Below are 17500 nucleotides of genomic sequence, written 5' to 3'. Positions count from 1 at the left end.
TGGTATCTGAATCTAGGGACATATATGGATCAGTGTCAGAAATAGTGTGTCTGTTACTAGGCTTGAGTAAATTGTAATGAACCAAAGGAGAATATCAATTCTATTTAAAAAAAAATATATATCTTTGACTGTAAATAACACCATGCTAAAATTGACCAGACCTGAAAAATCTAAGCAAATGAATAAAGGGAAGATGATTAAACAGAAGGTTTTGTAGATACAGTACTGAATTCTGCCATCTTTTTTATAATGTAAATTTCTCCACCATTCTTCATCATTTTGCAAGACGTTCACAGAAAGGTAGAGAAACTAACTGCGTTCTGTTTTATGGCAATAACGTTCAGGTTTGTGGGAGATAATCCCAAAAAATAAGAGAAATTAAAAAGTAAATCCAGAAGTCAGATGATTGACAGGGGCTGGTGTGAGCTGGGTAGGGTAGTTTTTCGAAATTTGAAAGCCCTGAGTCTCTTCCTTCAAAAGACTACACTCACTTTTGGCTGTGCCACTTCCTCCTGTCAATATGCGCCGGTTTCCGACTCAATGCCCTGAGATTTCTATAATCTTATATTTCACTAATAACAGTTAAAATAATTGGTAAACAAACATAATGCTGAAAATATACACTTTTACTGTATATCTCGGGCTTTAGAGGTTAACCCTGTGAGGCCCAAATTAAAAAGAAATTAGCAACTTCAGAGGCCAGAGGGTGGGACATATAAACACATTTACTATCAAATAGCATTGTGAGGCTGAACAACAGGACCAATTGACTATACATGTGCTTAAAGGGGAACTATCTTATAAATGGCTTTTTTCAGTGTTTACCATTGTTTCTTAGCTATGTGGACTTATATTAATAGGATATATGTCTCTAATTCTCATATTGGCGAATTCTTCCAATTCTCCTCTCACAATATTCACCCTCACTGAACTGAGTCATCTGAAAATGTGCATATCTGTGATGTCAGAGATTTCTCAGCTGCATAATAATGTGGCAGTTGATGTGGCAGTTGGCACCAGGCCACACAGTGGTTGGAGCCCAGCCTCAAAACGGCTTGAGGTAGAAAAATGCGGTTTTTAGTACTTGATTAGAAATACAAAACAATGCATTTAAAAAAAAAAAAACCTAGGTGTTCCATAGACTCACAGGAATTGTGTAAAAGTGCCCAAATAGTGAAAGAAATAGTAAAATAGTTCCCCTTTAACATTTTTTAAATAAACATAATTTTTTTAAATGGCTAAAAGTGATTTTGTAATTTTGCAACCGTGGGTCTCACAGGGTACTTTTAACCCTGTGAGGCCCAAATAAAAAAGACATTAGCAACTTCAGAGGCCAGAGGGTGAGACCTATAAACACATGAAGGGTGCCGTGACTGAAAAAAAAGGTTGAGAAACGCTGGTATATGGTGTGGCTCTTTGTGGTACCACAGTCATTTTTTTGTGGCTCTTAGTCTCTGACTGGTTGGCCACCCCTGCTCTAGAGTATAAATATGTTTTTATCGTTTTCTGCAGTATTTCCCAGAACGTGAGATATAGGCACAAATGCATATATTAGATCATCAAATGCAGTTTGATACCGATCGACGCTATATTAAAAATTTCAACTGTACATGGTCCTAAACGTTATGACTGATCATGCGCGGGTGAACGGAGGGCGGGGGGGCGTTTATAATTCCGTGATAGTCGTTAGATGCTTCATGTAGTATGGGTGATATATTGATCAGAGCAGTTTGTATCGAAAATGATAAACAAAAACGCTGAAACTCACGTCAGTCTCCTCGTACCGTTGGGCGATGAGAGTGGAGCAAACAGATCCCAGTTATGTGGTGGGGATCGAGGCGATCCATTTCCGGTTTGTATATTACTAATACACGCCCAAATCATGTAGATTATTGAGTTATGGCAAAAATCCATATCCACGTGTGTGTATTGAGTCCCGCGACGATAAACGAGTGGCCGGACGGAATAGGGAGACACACCGGGATCACAAGAGATCCACTTCCGGTTGCAACTCGCCGATCAGCCACCAGGTGGCAGTATTGAAGCGTTGCAGAGTTGTGCTGGCTCACACAGCATCCGACAAGGCTCCGTGAGTGAAATATGAATACCATGGCGAAATTATGAAATTATGATCAGAATCACGTCGTACGCCGTTATTGGCAGAATTCGCATGAACTTGAAACCCGTTATTGGCGGGGAAAGGGTTAAACAGATCTTTTTCAATTTCTAAGTTTTAATACTCTTATCGACATGCGAGTCAACAAATGCTTGCTTTATGCATCCATTTAACACAAAAAGATGACCCTCTTGCATTGCAAATTTGCATCAAATTCAAAACAGAGTGATGCACAAAATAACTTAAAAGAAAATAATAATTTAAAACAATGAATAAAGTGTGCATGAAATAATAGGGGAAAGAAAACGTTAGGAACTTGTTACATTCACCCACACAAGGGCTGAGTAATCACACACACCCCCTCTCTCGCTCACACACACACTCTCCCAGCTCTCTTTCTCTCTTGCCCCTTCCTCATCTTCCTCAAGATTGTGGCGTTAATAGAATCGGGCGATAACACGTTAATACCGCGTTAACTTTGACAGCCTTAGTTAAAATTCTAAAATGTATTGAATATGTGGTGGTTATGATCAGGGCAATTTAGTTCCCTAATGGTAAGTGTTGAAGTTAGATGTTATGTATGATTGCATGTAACTGTCTAACTGTTTCCACAAGAGGGCGCTATAGGCGTAGCTATTGTAGCTGACGCCAGGTGAGAAGTATAAAAGGAGATGTTACCTCCCCCTTCACTCTCTTCCTCCGTCGCTCTCACAAGAGAAGGACTCATATGTACTGTTGGGTGCAATGTGAAATAAACCACGCCAAAGGCTAAAGAGAAACCTTGTCGTCATGAACACATTATTGTCGCTCCATAGCTGACTCTGTCAACAGTAAGAGTGAGTATTCTTTTCAATTTGACATTACAAAAAACAAAAAATCCATTGAAATCAGTGTTGTTGCTAATCATTGACATTATGTTAGCCTGTAATAATCCCCCCCATAAAAATCCACTTTGCATTTGATATATTGAAGATATTAACATTTTTGTGTGTGTGTTTTTTTTGTACAATCATTTGTGATGCCATCACAAACACTGGCATTTAACACATTCCTGGCCAACCACGTATATATACGTGATTGGGAGCCGACACTTGATGGCCAACCACGTATATATATACGTGTTTAACTATTTTTTTTTTTTTTCGCTATTGCCATTCATAATTCTGACTGATCACCAGAGCGTCTGGCAAGTGACCAGGCTCTATCTCTCTCCTTAAGCAAGGCAGATAATTCAGGTGTGAACCAAGGGATTAATCTATTTTTTATTCTAAGCCTTTTATAAGGTGCATGTTTATTAGCAATTGAGAGAAAGGTTTTTGAAAAAAAGTTGAGTGCTACTTCGACATCGGGAATCTTCAATGTGTAGTGGATGTCGCTATGGAATAGGTCAATTAGAAAAGCCTGATCACTAAAGTTTTTCATATTCCTTTTGTTAATAATGCGAGACTGTGATTTCTCTAATCGAGAGTTTCTAACACAAGCTATAGGACAGTGATCACTAACACCTAATTCAAAAACACCACAAGCACTAATTTTATCAGTCTTATTAGAAAACATTAAGTCAATTATACTTGACCTAGAATAATCTTTTAGATTTGGCCTGGTGGGCTCAGTAACCAACTGAGATAAGCCAATGCTACTACTAATGTCTCTAAGATGGTTTGAATCATTACTAAGCCAATCAATATTAAAATCCCCTAGAACTATCAGTTCAACATTTGAGTACTGAGATAGTAACTCTGCTATCCTATCAATAGAGTTAACATCGGCTGATGGGGGTCTATAGACTCCAGTCACATTAACAGAATTATTGGGTCCCAAATAAATGTTTAAAACAAGGATTTCAGGGCGGTTAGGTGGCCGAGCGGAGATTGCGTTCGTCACCAGCCCCGGAGCTGTGAGCTGGATTCGCCTGTTCGAATCCAGCTCACAGCTCCGGGGTTGTCACCAGCTTGGCTGGCCGTCTGCACTGATACAATTGGCTGTATCAGAGGGTGGGAGAAGCTGGCGGGGTGGGTCCGGGTCGTTGTAAACAGCGACTCCTACAGTTCGGTCGGGGCGTCTGCTAAGCGCGGATTGGACGTGAGGGGGATAGTGTGGTCCTCCCACACGCTACGCCCTCTCAATGAGAATCCGCGCTGCCAGGTGAAAAGAAGCGGTGATTGGCTGGACGTGTGTCGGAGGAAGCACGTGGTAGCCTCCACTCTCCCAGATGATCTGACTGTGGGGGGTAAGTGCGCAGCGATCAGGAAGGGACTGGGAATTGGCATACGACTAACATTGGGATGGGAGAAAATCGGAGGAAAATGGAGGGGGAAAAAGACCAATAATATAAAAAAAAAAACAAGGATTTCAAAACATTTTGGAATTGTTACAGTGTTTAAAATAGTCACAGAAAAAATAGACTTTACATAAATAGCCACCCCTCCCCCCCTCCCAGTCCTATCCGCTCTAAACAGGTTGTAATTGTCTAGAGTTACATCCAAGTCAGAATCACCTTTCTTAAGCCAAGTTTCACTTAAAATCAGGATATCGGGGTTAGACTGCATGACAAGTATCTTGACATGATCAAGATTTTTAGAGTTATTATATCTGTTCGCTGTTATACTAAATATGTTCTTCAACTCTCGAACTGTAGTTATATATAAAAAATCTGTCATTTCACCCTGGCGACTTGTAGGCATCATCACCAGACTGGGTCACATATGTGTACTTATGCACGATATAGAAGCAAGCTGAAAAATCTATTCTCTCATTTCCTGATCAGCACACACACACACACACACATGCACACACACACACATAGGGCACACGTTGATATCTCTGTGAAAAAAGTTCTGATTATCCTAAGACTGGTCAAATAGATTCCCTACCTCAGATCAGATGTTCTCCAAAAAGATTATTCTAATTCCTGATCGCCATTCCAAATATTGATCGCGTTTATTGATCCAATGCTGGGTACTGGAAATATGTATTCCACACTGTTTTGGGGCTCGGCAATGAATCCGATCCTCTCGGGTGACTTGCCCGAGAAGTAAAATGAGGAAGCAGGATTCCCCCCCCCCCCCCCCCCCCCCCCCATGTGTTTCATTCAATCCATTCCAAAGGGGTGCAGTACAACAGGGAGAGATGATAGGGGGCGGTATTTTCCCAATGGAGCTCAGAGAGAGTTTGCAGCACTAACGTGAGACTAGATTGATGAAATATGAATTCAAATCGCTAATAAAAAAAAAGCGAGATATCTCGTCGCTGGCACTCAACGGTCGGCATGAACTAACAAGAAGTCTCGTCGCTGGCACTCAAAGTGTTAAGGGGATGCAGACTAGAGAAAGACTTTCGTCTTGTTTACATCAGGGTCCCCCATTTTCAATTCATAATGAATTGTAACTAAGGGTGCAACTTGCACCGTGCAATCCATTCTTTGTGGATCTAGCCCACAGTATTTCTGACACTGGGAATACATTCCCTGAGATCCATAGATGTCCCTAGAATCAGATACCAAGAACATGCAAATGGACCATATTAAAAAAAAGTCTGTAAATGTTTATTCGACGTAATTTTTTTAATGAATTTTGAGTTAATTTTCGTAACGCGATAATTTGCTGTGTAATTAATTAATCTAATTAACGCAATAAACTGACAGCCCTAATAATAATGATAATCTAGCGTTGATTTCAGGATGATTAGATAATCAGGCGAAAAATGTGATAAGTGCATTCCACTAAAACGATATTATCGCGTCTTTTCCTGGGATTACTAAGAATCACCAAAACTATACTCATATTCAAAACGGTATAAAACGGAAATGTACGGATGAAAAAACAATCTGTTTTGTGCATGTTGACTGGAAGCAACTCACTGACAATCGACGGGTGTATTAGACCCATAGCTATAATATAAGATATATCTTAAGCACTCGCAAGTGAACCAAGCGCCCTATTGACTTACAGCACTAGCATTCTATACAGAAGGCAAACAGCGACCCCTGGCCGTGAATGTGTTAAAGGGTACAATTTACAAAATTCCTTCACCAGAATGCAGGAAATTAAGTGTTTGTAACAAAAAAAATTCCTGGTGGCCTGACTGGGACTATATTTTGCACTATATTTCCCGGCCTAAATTATTTCCCCAGTCCGGCCCTGCCCACAAGTGTCGTCATTTGAAGACCAGTCATGAGCGAATGCTGCTGAGCTGAGAGGATGACGTTACGAAACCAAAATAGTCAAATCAACAGACAGAATACTGTATTGGAATTATATACTCATGATTACCTGACTTGTTTGTTTTTAAACACTGTAGTCTTTGTGTTTTTGACATTTTATTCATAGCTTCAATGAAAACAAAGATGGCGCCAAATGTCATTATAACCAGAAAATAATGATAATTAATGATGATAATTAAATAATCTATGCATTTGTCAAAGATTATGAACCTACACAATACAGTTTGGCTGTAATACCTTTGATCTTCAATGGGGGGAAATCACAGGTGGAACCTCACTCCCTGCCTCAGGTCTAGGAGCATAGGTCCCAAGATGTAGGATTAATGCTGCATTTGATTATAGCATGGAGGTCGGAAATTCTGACTCCCTACTAGGAAAAAACAAATAAAACATCAACTCTGAGTTCCTAGTTACAAACTCATGATTTCTCAACCCCCAGTTCAATCCTCAGCGCCATTTGATGTAATTTCAACATGGCCACTCACATCGTATAAATGTCTATGTTGTTATTAGCTGTTAAGAGTACATTTCTAAGTACTGTATATAGACAAAGTAGACAAATTGTAAGAAATAATTGCCAACATTTCTTTTGTGTGGGCATCGATGTTTTTCCAACTTTGTAGCTGGAACGCATGTGGTCAGAGGTGATGCATCTCCCACTTCCATTTTGCATGTCCGACCATGAACAAATACAGTAAAAGCTACACACAAGCTTCACCACCGGCAACTTGGACAACAAGTTGCTGGAGGTCCATTTATCTTCTATGAACTAAGACATGTTGGTATTTGTACAGGTATTGGCCACAACTGAATTTTACAGTTTCTGCACAAGAATTTGGAGACCCATTTTAATCTTCCTCCAACCCAAGTTTGTGTCCAAGCCCAGTCTCTGGAAAACAGTGAGGTATTAGGCCTATGTCAGCCCAATCTCATTAAAAATATGTAAATAAAGTACTAATTGACCACAATAAAAAGGTACATATTGTATGTCATGTTATAGCCATAAGTAATATATTGACGTATTTATGAAAATGTACAATGTATGTATTACAAATTTAAAAAATGCAAACTTCAAAAAACATTTGTGTTCCCCTGCTGGAACAAGGTTAGGGTTAGAGAGAGGCAAGTGCCTTTACCTCAAGACTACCGACACACACTTTTTTGATGGCCTTACCCAAACCTTAACCCTAACCTTAACCACACTGTTATCTTAAACTAACCATAACCATAACTGTATATCTTAACCATAACTGTTAAATGTTAAAACAAACCAAAATTATAACATGTTTGTGTCAGGGTGGGTAGCTTTCTTAGTCTAGTGGCAAGAGCCCACGGCCACAGTCATTGTTGGTTCGACTCCCGGTTGCGGTGATTTGTTTTGAATTTGTTTTGGCTCATACGAAACCTAAATATATTACTCATGGCATGACGTACATTATGCACCTTTTTTCCTGTGGTTGATTATTTCTTTATTTACGTTTTCTGATGAGACCGCGTTTCCTATGCCATTCTGCTTCTCACACGAAACATGTGATTACGCCAGAGACTGAATATCAGACTATACACAGCTTCAGCTGCAGTGTGATGCGGATCAGCCACGACGTGAGCGACACACTTCTTCACACAGCTTCATTTACAAAATGGCTTTGCACACGTGGTCCATCTAAATTTGATGTAGTTGTTTTGTTTTGGGAGAAACTTCTAATGAGGAACCTCTGGGAAAAGCCGCTGACGTTACGTACTATGGGCCCTGCACTCATTCACACCATGCTCTCTCCAAAGGGCTGTGCGGTATGCATGTGCTTTTTTAGGAGATGAAGGCTGCTCGTGAAAAGCCCGCCTTAATAGACTGCCCCGTTGTTTTATCACTAAATAAATCTTTCATAAGGCATACAAGTCAGGTTCTCCTGGTCCTCCGCCCCCCTGGAGAGAAGCTTTCATTTTTATTCACTCCAAAAGCAACAGATAGAAGTGGATACCGTACTTTATTGAACAGAAATTCAATAAAAATTATTTGAAGCCAAACACACATATGGGGTATTAACAGAATCAATGTGAACTATATAGACTAATTGTTTCTTTTTGTCTCCTCTCCTTTCCTTTCAGAATGTAAGATAGAAAATTGTGAGGCGTGTTTCAATCGCAACTTTTGCACAAAATGTAAGGAGGGCTTGTATTCACACAGAGGGCGATGCCATTTCAGCTGCCCTCCGGGCCTGAGCATGGTCAACGGGACCATGGAGTGTGTAGGTGAGTGACCTTTGACCTCTCCTACTCTAGGCGAGTGACCTTTAACCCCATAGCCGTAGCCATCACTTAACTCCATATATATATATATATATATATATATATATAAAAAGGCTGTAATAGCATGTCAAGTTCTCCCCAGGTGTGGGCTTCACATGGACCCCTAGCATGGCCCCCTCAGCCATTGTTATACTAAATACACGTCAACCGAGCAGCCAAGTCAGTTCCGCTTGTCAGAGCAATGCTGCCTGGCCTGGAACAGGAGAGGTCAACACTTCAAAATACCGTGGAGAAATTGCGTGTCCTACTGAGTTCTCCCACTCTGCTCTCTCTCCCCTTAGTGCTGTTGTTTCTCAATCACCAGGGCGCTGAACTTTGGAGCAAGGCCTGTTGGCCGATTTCTCTAGAAAGTATTTCTGTCATATCTAAGCAAACACCAGCATTACTAGTAAGACTTGAAGAAGCTTTCCAGGCTCTGTTGGTGACACTTTGATATCACCCCCACTGTTCCTCTAAAAGTCAGCAGCTCGTTCCAGCACCTGTTATCATATAGGGTTGGAATCAGGTTACTTTCAAAATCTCATCCATTACACACGGTGACTGATATAAAACTGTATACATGATGAAACACTCAATATGCAGTAAGGTAATTGGATAGCTTCAAATTACGTTGCCTCTAAAATTAGATTAGATTAGATTTTATTCAAATGTATTGTCATTATACAGCCCAAGTACAGTACAACGAAAAAGGTTGGCACCTAACCAGAGTACAAATGTAACAGTAGTGCAATAGCAATATACAATGTACAGGTGATTAAACTGAAGTATATATAAATGAGTACTACTAAGTAATAATGATAATCAGATGTATATACAGTGTTATAGTATTATGTACAGTGATACAGGTATAAAAACACTGGCCAGCAGTATAACTAGTAAGAGTAGGTAAGGGATAGGAGTAGGTAAGGGATATATACAGATATAGATATAGTATATACAGGTATATAATTAGGATTATATGCAGGTATATTCAGACAGATGTGGATAAATTAAATATGAATATATAAATATATATATGGTATATACAGCATTATTATACATGCTATCATACAGAGTTATATGGGTAGACTATAGTTTTAGGTAGGTAGTTATAATTACAGTGTAAGGCAGTTTATATATAGGGTTAATATCATTATTAACAACCGGTATCAACCATTATTTCCAAGATGTCAAACATACAGTAGCCTACTGTGCTTCTGAGCAATCCCAAAACCTGAATAAACGCCCATATTTCAGAAGTATCTCTCATCTGATTACTGTGTTTCTCCACAGAAACTGTAAAGGGTTAGATTACTGTAACTCAGTTGCCTTTAATTTGTCACTTTATATACTGCATTTAATCTGTCACTCCCTGACCAGCTCACTTTATATACTCATTTAATCTGTCACTCCCCAACCAGCTCACTATACTAATTTAATCTGTCACTCCGCAACCAGCTCACTATATATACTCATTTAATATGTCACTCCCCAACCAGCTCACTTTATATACTGCATTTAATCTGTCACTCCACAACCCTGCTCACTTTATATACTGCATTTAATCTGTCACTCCGCAACCAGCTCACTATATATACTCATTTAATATGTCACTCCCCAACCAGCTCACTTTATATACTGCATTTAATATGTCACTCCACAACCCAGCTCACTTTATATACTCATTTAATCTGTCACTCCCCAACCAGCTCACTTTATATACTAATTGAATATGTCACTCCCCAACCAGCTCACTTTATATACTGCATTTAATCTGTCACTCCACAACCCAGCTCACTTTATATACTGCATTTAATATGTCACTCCCCAACCAGCTCACTTTATATACAGTACTCCTTTAATCTGTCACTCCCCAACCAGCTCACTATATATACTCATTTAATATGTCACTCCCCAACCAGCTCACTTTATATACTGCATTTAATCTGTCACTCCCCCCCTGCGCACTTTATATACTGTATTTAATATGTCACTCCCCACCCTGCTCACTTTATATACTGTATTTAATCTGTCACTCCCCAACCAGCTCACTTTATATACTGTATTTAATGTCACTCCCCACCCTGCTCACTTTATATACTGTATTTAATATGTCACTCCCCAACCAGCTCACTTTATATACTGTATTTAATATGTCACTCCTCACCCTGCTCACTTTATATACTGTATTTAATATGTCACTCCCCAACCAGCTCACTTTATATACTGTATTTAATATGTCACTCCTCAGTCCTCACCCTGCTCACTTTATATACTGTATTTAATATGTCACTCCCCAACCAGCTCACTTTATATACTGTATTTAATATGTCACTCCTCACCCTGCTCACTTTATATACTGTATTTAATCTGTCACTCCACAACCCTGCTCACTTTATATACAGTATTCCTCCATGAATTGTTTTTGTTTGTATTCAGTTGCCTGCAATCACTATCTCTTTCTTTCTTTTATTTTCTCACATAAAGTCGAGATATTTCAAAAAAGGGAAGAAAAACAAAGGTTTTAAATTGTCAACAGGTTTGGTCTTCAGCTCCACAGCATGTCTAAATCAGTTGAGCTGTCCAGAAATGCAGCTAAATTGGAAATACTCACGGAGGCTGACAAGCGAAACCCCCAAAACATGAGATGTTTTGAATTGTGGAGGAATCTTCTCACCACATTTTGGTTTTCTCTTCCCGGGGGTGTCGCTCCAGGCCAGCCTGCTGTGGAGTGCGAGCTGGGTGAGTGGAGCCAATGGGGTCCCTGTATGAAGAAGAACAAGACGTGCGGTTTCAAGAAAGGCTCGCAGACCCGAGTCCGGGAGCCCCTCCACCAGATCTCCGGCCTGGACGTCTCCTCGACCCTCGTGACCTCGCAGCCCTGCGCTCCGCAGATGGAGAAGAGGAAGTGCACTGTGCTCAAGACCCCATGTACCAGAGGTAAAGACACACACACACACACACACACACACACACACACACACACACACACACACACACACACACACACACACACACACACACACACACACACACACACACACACACACACACACACACACACACACACACACACACACACACACACACACACACACACACATATATATATAAGACCCAAATGTGTAACATGGAAAACCCTTCACCAGTTAATATTATGAATGATGGTGCCATTACACAATATCCACAACATCCAGAGATCTTGCGTCCCCCACCCTGTCTATGTGTCTATAACCCACAATGTGTTGATTGGGTTTGGTTTGGCCCACGCTTCCAGAAGGACACAGAATCTCCTCAGCATGTAAACAACAACTCTGTCCACAAGCCAAGCTTGTTGATGTGAGGTTGTTATGCTGCTCTGCAGAACTGATGATGTGAGGTTGTTATGCTGCTCTGCAGAACTGGCCCAGATCAGAGCTGGTGATGTGAGGTTGTTATGCTGCTCTGCAGAACTGGCCCAGATCAGAGCTGGTGATGTGAGGCTGTTATGCTGCTCTGCAGAACTGGCCCAGATCAGAGCCGATGATGTGAGGTTGTTATGCTGCTCTGCAGAACTGGCCCAGGGATCAGAGCTGATGATGTGAGGTTGTTATGCTGCTCTGCAGAACTGGCCCAGGGATCAGAGCTGGATCCGAGCTATTTGTGTTGAAGCTCGTTGATGTGAGGTTGTTATGCTGCTCTGAAGAACTGGCCAAGGGATCAGAGCTGGATCCGAGCTATTTGTGTTGAAGCTCGTTGATGTGAGGTTGTTATGCTGCTCTGCAGAACTGGCCAAGGGATCAGAGCTGGATCAGAGCTGTTTGTGTTGAAGCTCGTTGATGCACGCGGTTTACACAGTCCTGACATGTTGGCTTGAGCCCTTGTCTTCTGAACACAAACATGCTCTCCAGCAGGTTATCCCCCTGGCCGCTTGGTGGACAGCGGCTATTATCGACACTCACTTGGCCTCCGTTGTAACTGAAGCGAGTACAAGATTAATCTGACTAAATCAGTTTTTTTGGCTGAAAACTGAAACCCTGATTAGTTTGCACAAATATTTTTCTAACTTAGTAATAAAACATTAAATTAACACTTTGATTGCCTAAGGTTAAATTCATGATATACCATCCGTTGCCAGCTCTATTTAACATGGAGAAGTTCCCCTTCTTTGCAGGGCTATAACTTTTTAAATTCTATTGCTAGATTGCCATTATTAGGGCCCATTCAAGGTCCTATATGTATTGTTCATGGTGTAGCAACGTTAAACTTTTTCATTCACATATTCATACTAAAATATGATCTAAAGTATAAGTATGTTTTCATCTCTTTCTGCAGCTTTCTCCAGAAAGTGATTTATAGCCCCAAATCCATTATATTGATGATGAAATACAGTTTGGTAGGAATCTGTGCGAGATAAAAAATTTCAATTGGACGTACTTCTAGAAGTTTCTACGTATCATCTGATGTTGACCGGATGGGCGGGGGATCGTTTATAATTCCGTGGGCAACGTTATATCATTCATCTAATGTGGGTCAAATGTTCATCATAGCAGTTAGTGTCGAACACGGTAATATTACACGCTAAAACTCACCCCAGTCTCCGCGGGCCGTTGGGCGATCAGCGTGGGGTAGACAGTTTTCCATTATGGGATGTTGAAATACCCGGTCCATTTCCAGGTTGTATAATACTTATATACGTCCAAATCATGTTGTTTTTTCGAGTTATTTGCAGCGATCGATGTTCACTGTGTGAAGACTGAGTCTCTCTAACATTAGCGAGTGCCCGGACCACATATGGAGTGAGTCCTGCCGGGTTAAAGGTAACATCCGTTTTTTCGATCTGCCGATTGGCCACCAGATGGCGGTCTTGAACCGCTAGAGGATTGAGAGGAGATCACACTTGTGTCTCAGGGCCCCGGAAAGGAAATATGATTCCGATCACAGATTTTTGAAATATTGATATCAAAGACGAGTTACGGCGTCTTCGGCAACTTGAGCATGGCGGGGAAGGACGCCTAAACTCGTCCTTAGAATGGGTACAATACAGTACGGCACAATACACACAATTGTTAAGGGGATGCAGACCAGAGAAAGACTTTCGTCTTGTTTACATCATGGTCCCCCATTTTCAATTCATATTGAATTGTAAGTAAGGGTGCAACTCCGTGCAAAAGTCTTGGAACTCCATTTTCCCTAGTACCTACACACACCAAACTTTCCACATTTCTTCCCATCCATATTATGCTTCTTTCTATAGAAGGGTTTGTTGATATATATCATTCATAGCCAGGTTTATAGTAAATTTTATACCAAAACTAGGCAAAATCGTTTTTTTATGACAGTAGACAGCAGTGGCGGCTTGTGAATTCTTCACGGGGGGGGGGGATTAATTAGTATCCCCCTCTATCTCTCCTTCTCTCTCTTTCTCTCTCTCACACACAGCGCGACGTGGAATCGATTCGTTACACAATCAGACCAAGTGTATGTGTAGTATTATATACCAAGAATAACTTCAGTATGAGTACAGGGCTGTACACATATTTTGCATATTGTTAAACGAGCCAAGGCTAGCTATTAAACTATCGATATGAATTCAAAACAGGGGACCCTGATGTAAACAAGACAAACGTCTTTCTCTGGTCTGTATCCCCTTAACAATTGTATGTATTGAGCCGTACTGTATTGTACCCATTCTGCAATCTGTTAAATAAAGTTTTCATTCATTCATTCATTCAAACATAGACGATATTGAACAAGCCATAATCCACTTATTTCCAATCCGAGAGAGAGAGAGAGAGAGAGAGAGAGAGAGAGAGAGAGAGAGAGAGAGACCGAATTAACTCACTGTTTACGTGGTCGAGACTGCATCCAGCTATTAGCTTGTTAGCATTGATAAAGTATATCCACTCCACTGTCCAGACTGTGTTGATGTCCATTGTCCATGCATGTCCACACTGCATCCATATATAGCTATACTACCAGGCGTTCCTATCGCCATGCTCTAAGACAAACTCTAACCTTAACCAACTTTGAAAGAGTGCCTAAGCTTAACTGTCGAAAGAACTTGCCGTCACGCTCTAAGACAAATAGCTGCATCACAACAACACAAACACAACAGCTACAACAGAAACTGGCATTGGCCAATCAGAGAGAGCGTCTCCGCGAAATGCGGCTACGGAAAAAACTGACGCCGGCCAATCAGAGAGCGTCTCAGAGAAATGCGGCTACGGAAATTATAGACGCTGCTGCTTAGACCGCTTCAAAACGTGCCCGTGTTCCATCATAATACATCATATTTCAACGCACAGCGCGTTACGCACTGATTGGCTGCGACGGATACAGCGATGAAACAGTGCACGGCGTGCACGCGCACTAAAAGCGCTATTGCTTCTAGCCCGAGAGAAATGCGGCGAGGAGAAATGCGGCTACGGTAACGGAACGTATTCTCTATCAGACAGTGAGTCACTTCCTGTTCAGGAAAACGATTATTTATATTTGATATATTAACGTTATATTGTGCATTGGAAACACAAACATACTTAAAATGAGTAAATATTATTCATTTTAAACATGTTTATATTATTTATAGGGCTATAAAACAAAAAAACAAAAAAAGATATTTCTTATTCTCCTCTCTTTTAACCAGGGTTAACCAGGGGGGGCGGCGCCCGAGCGGCCCTAGTGGCCAGCCGCCACTGGTAGACAGTATTTCCTGATGTATGAGCTGATAAGAGGACATAGCCAGAGGATAACTCAGCCACAAAGTCTCTCTATACAAAGTTTCATTTTGAATGTATCAACAAAATGAAACCAAGTTTTTGAATCTGGCATTATCCATGTTGGTAATGCGAGTCTTGGCGATACATGCAAATGTGTGCATATTTAAGGGGGGAAGTGCCTCATTTGCATAATTATATAAACATAAAATTCAGAAAACTTGCAAAATATTCTTTCTTAGTTTATATGTACATAACAAACTGGGAAAGTTTCATAGTGATATCTATAAGTCAAGATAGACTGCGCTCACAAAATATAACACTGGGTGCTGAAATCCCGTGGAGTATATTAGAAAAAGAAAGCAATACGCTTGGACCAGCACTCACAGATTTTGGTTATTTAATGGCAGCCTGAAACAAACATATTTCGGAACAATTTATGTTCCTTCCTCAGTGTTGATGGCTAGCCTGTGATATCTATTCAAATATTTGTTTTCCCTATTAGGGGTGCTGTCTCACCTTAAGCATTTTTAGAACTTTAAGGACTAGGATGTTGGGATGAATGGTAAATGGTAAATGGCTGCTTTTTCATATAGAGCTTTTATCCAAAGCACTTTTGTTACTCACATTTTACCCATTCACTCACACATTCACACACTGAAGGCGGAGGCAACCATGCAAGGTGCCAACCTGCTCATCTGGAGCAATTAGGGGTTAAGTGTCTTGCTCAAGGACACATCGACACGCTGCCAGGGAGGAGCGGGAATCGAACCGGGAACCTCCGGATTGCCAGATGACTGCTCTACTTCCCGAGCCACTGTCGCCCCATCGTAATCCGGGATACTTAGGAACACGCCAACTTTTTGGGAAATTAGCTTATTTAATAATAATTATAATAATTAATTTAATTTATATATCGCTTCTCAATGACCCGAAGTCGCTGACAGTAGTCGGGAGCAAAGTAAAAAAAAAGAAACAAAAAAAAAAGAAACAAAAACAAAGAAACAACAAAGAAGCAAAAACAAAAGGAACATGAGACCATGGGGGGAACAGGGAAGACAGCATGAGATAGCACAAAAAGACAGAGCGGCAGGAGACAGACATCAATCAGGTTGGAGGGGGGGGGGGTTATGGGTGGGGGGGGTTGAAGGCAAGGGAGAACAGGTGGGTTTTGAGGCGAGCTTTGAAGGTGGAGAGTGTAGGGGAGTCTCTGATGGACTGAGGGAGGGAGTTCCAGAGTCGGTGGCAGTGCGAGAGAAGGCCCGATCACCAAAGTTTTTGAGTTTGGATGTCGGGACAGTGAAGGAGGCAGTGGAGGAGGACCGGAGGGAACGGGTGGGCGGTAGGGAAGAAGGAGATCAGTCAGGTAGGGGGGGGCCAGGCTGTGGAGGGCTTTGAAGGTGAGGAGTAGTGTTTTAAAGTTTATGCAGTGTTTGATCGGGAGCCAGTGGAGAGAGTGGAGGACAGGAGTGATGTGTTCACGGGACCAGGTGTTAGTGAGGAGGCGGGCGGCTGAGTTTTGGACCATTTGCAGTTTATGGAGGGAGCGGGAGGTGATGCCAGTGAGGAGGGAGTTGCAATAGTCCAGGCGGGAGGAGATTAAGGCGTGTATGAGGGATTCAGCAGCAGGGGGGGAGAAGCAGTGACGGATTTTAGCAATGTTGCGGAGGTGAAAGTATGATGTTTGCCATCTACCCTGGAGTTAGACAAGCAGATACATACCTATTTACCATGTGTTGAAAAAAATATTATAATTAGACATTTTCATTTTCTAAGCAGATATATACTCTAACAATTTTTTGCTGAACCACTGCTGCCTGGGCGCAGTGATTTCATCACCTCAAAAGCCCAGTTTTTCAAAAGGCAACAGGGCTTTTGAGGTGATGAATTCACTGCACCCAGGCAGCAGTGGTTCGGCAAAAAATAGTATATATCTGCTTAGAAAACTAAAAGGACTAATTATTAGGGATGTCCGATATTATCGGCCTACCGATATTATCGGCCGATATCGGCATTAAAATGTGATATCGGAAAATATCAGTATCGTTTTTTTTTTTTTTTTTTTTTTTTTTACATTTCTATAACCTTTATTTACCCAGGCAAGCAAGTAAGAACTAATTCTGATTTTATTTATTGTCAAAAGTATGCATAATGTTGTGTTAATTCCACAACAAGAGATAT

The 17500-nt window shown here is 41.0% G+C and overlaps 1 protein-coding gene across 1 annotated transcript in view; it reads left to right on the top strand.

Moving 5' to 3' along the window:
* rspo1 (R-spondin 1) overlaps window positions 1–17500 on the top strand; it is a 79445-nt gene that overhangs the window by 56769 nt on the left and 5176 nt on the right. Inside the window, exons 3-4 of the mRNA XM_084336527.1 lie at window positions 8445–8588; window positions 11340–11564. Of these exons, the coding sequence (XP_084192653.1) occupies window positions 8445–8588; window positions 11340–11564 (369 nt within the window). The remainder of the gene's footprint in view (window positions 1–8444; window positions 8589–11339; window positions 11565–17500) is intronic.

This window comes from Notolepis coatsorum (genome assembly GCF_963971535.1).
Source record: "Notolepis coatsorum genome assembly, chromosome: 19".
Classification (NCBI taxonomy): domain Eukaryota; kingdom Metazoa; phylum Chordata; class Actinopteri; order Aulopiformes; family Paralepididae; genus Notolepis; species Notolepis coatsorum.
This window is presented reverse-complemented; position numbering and strand designations above follow the sequence as displayed.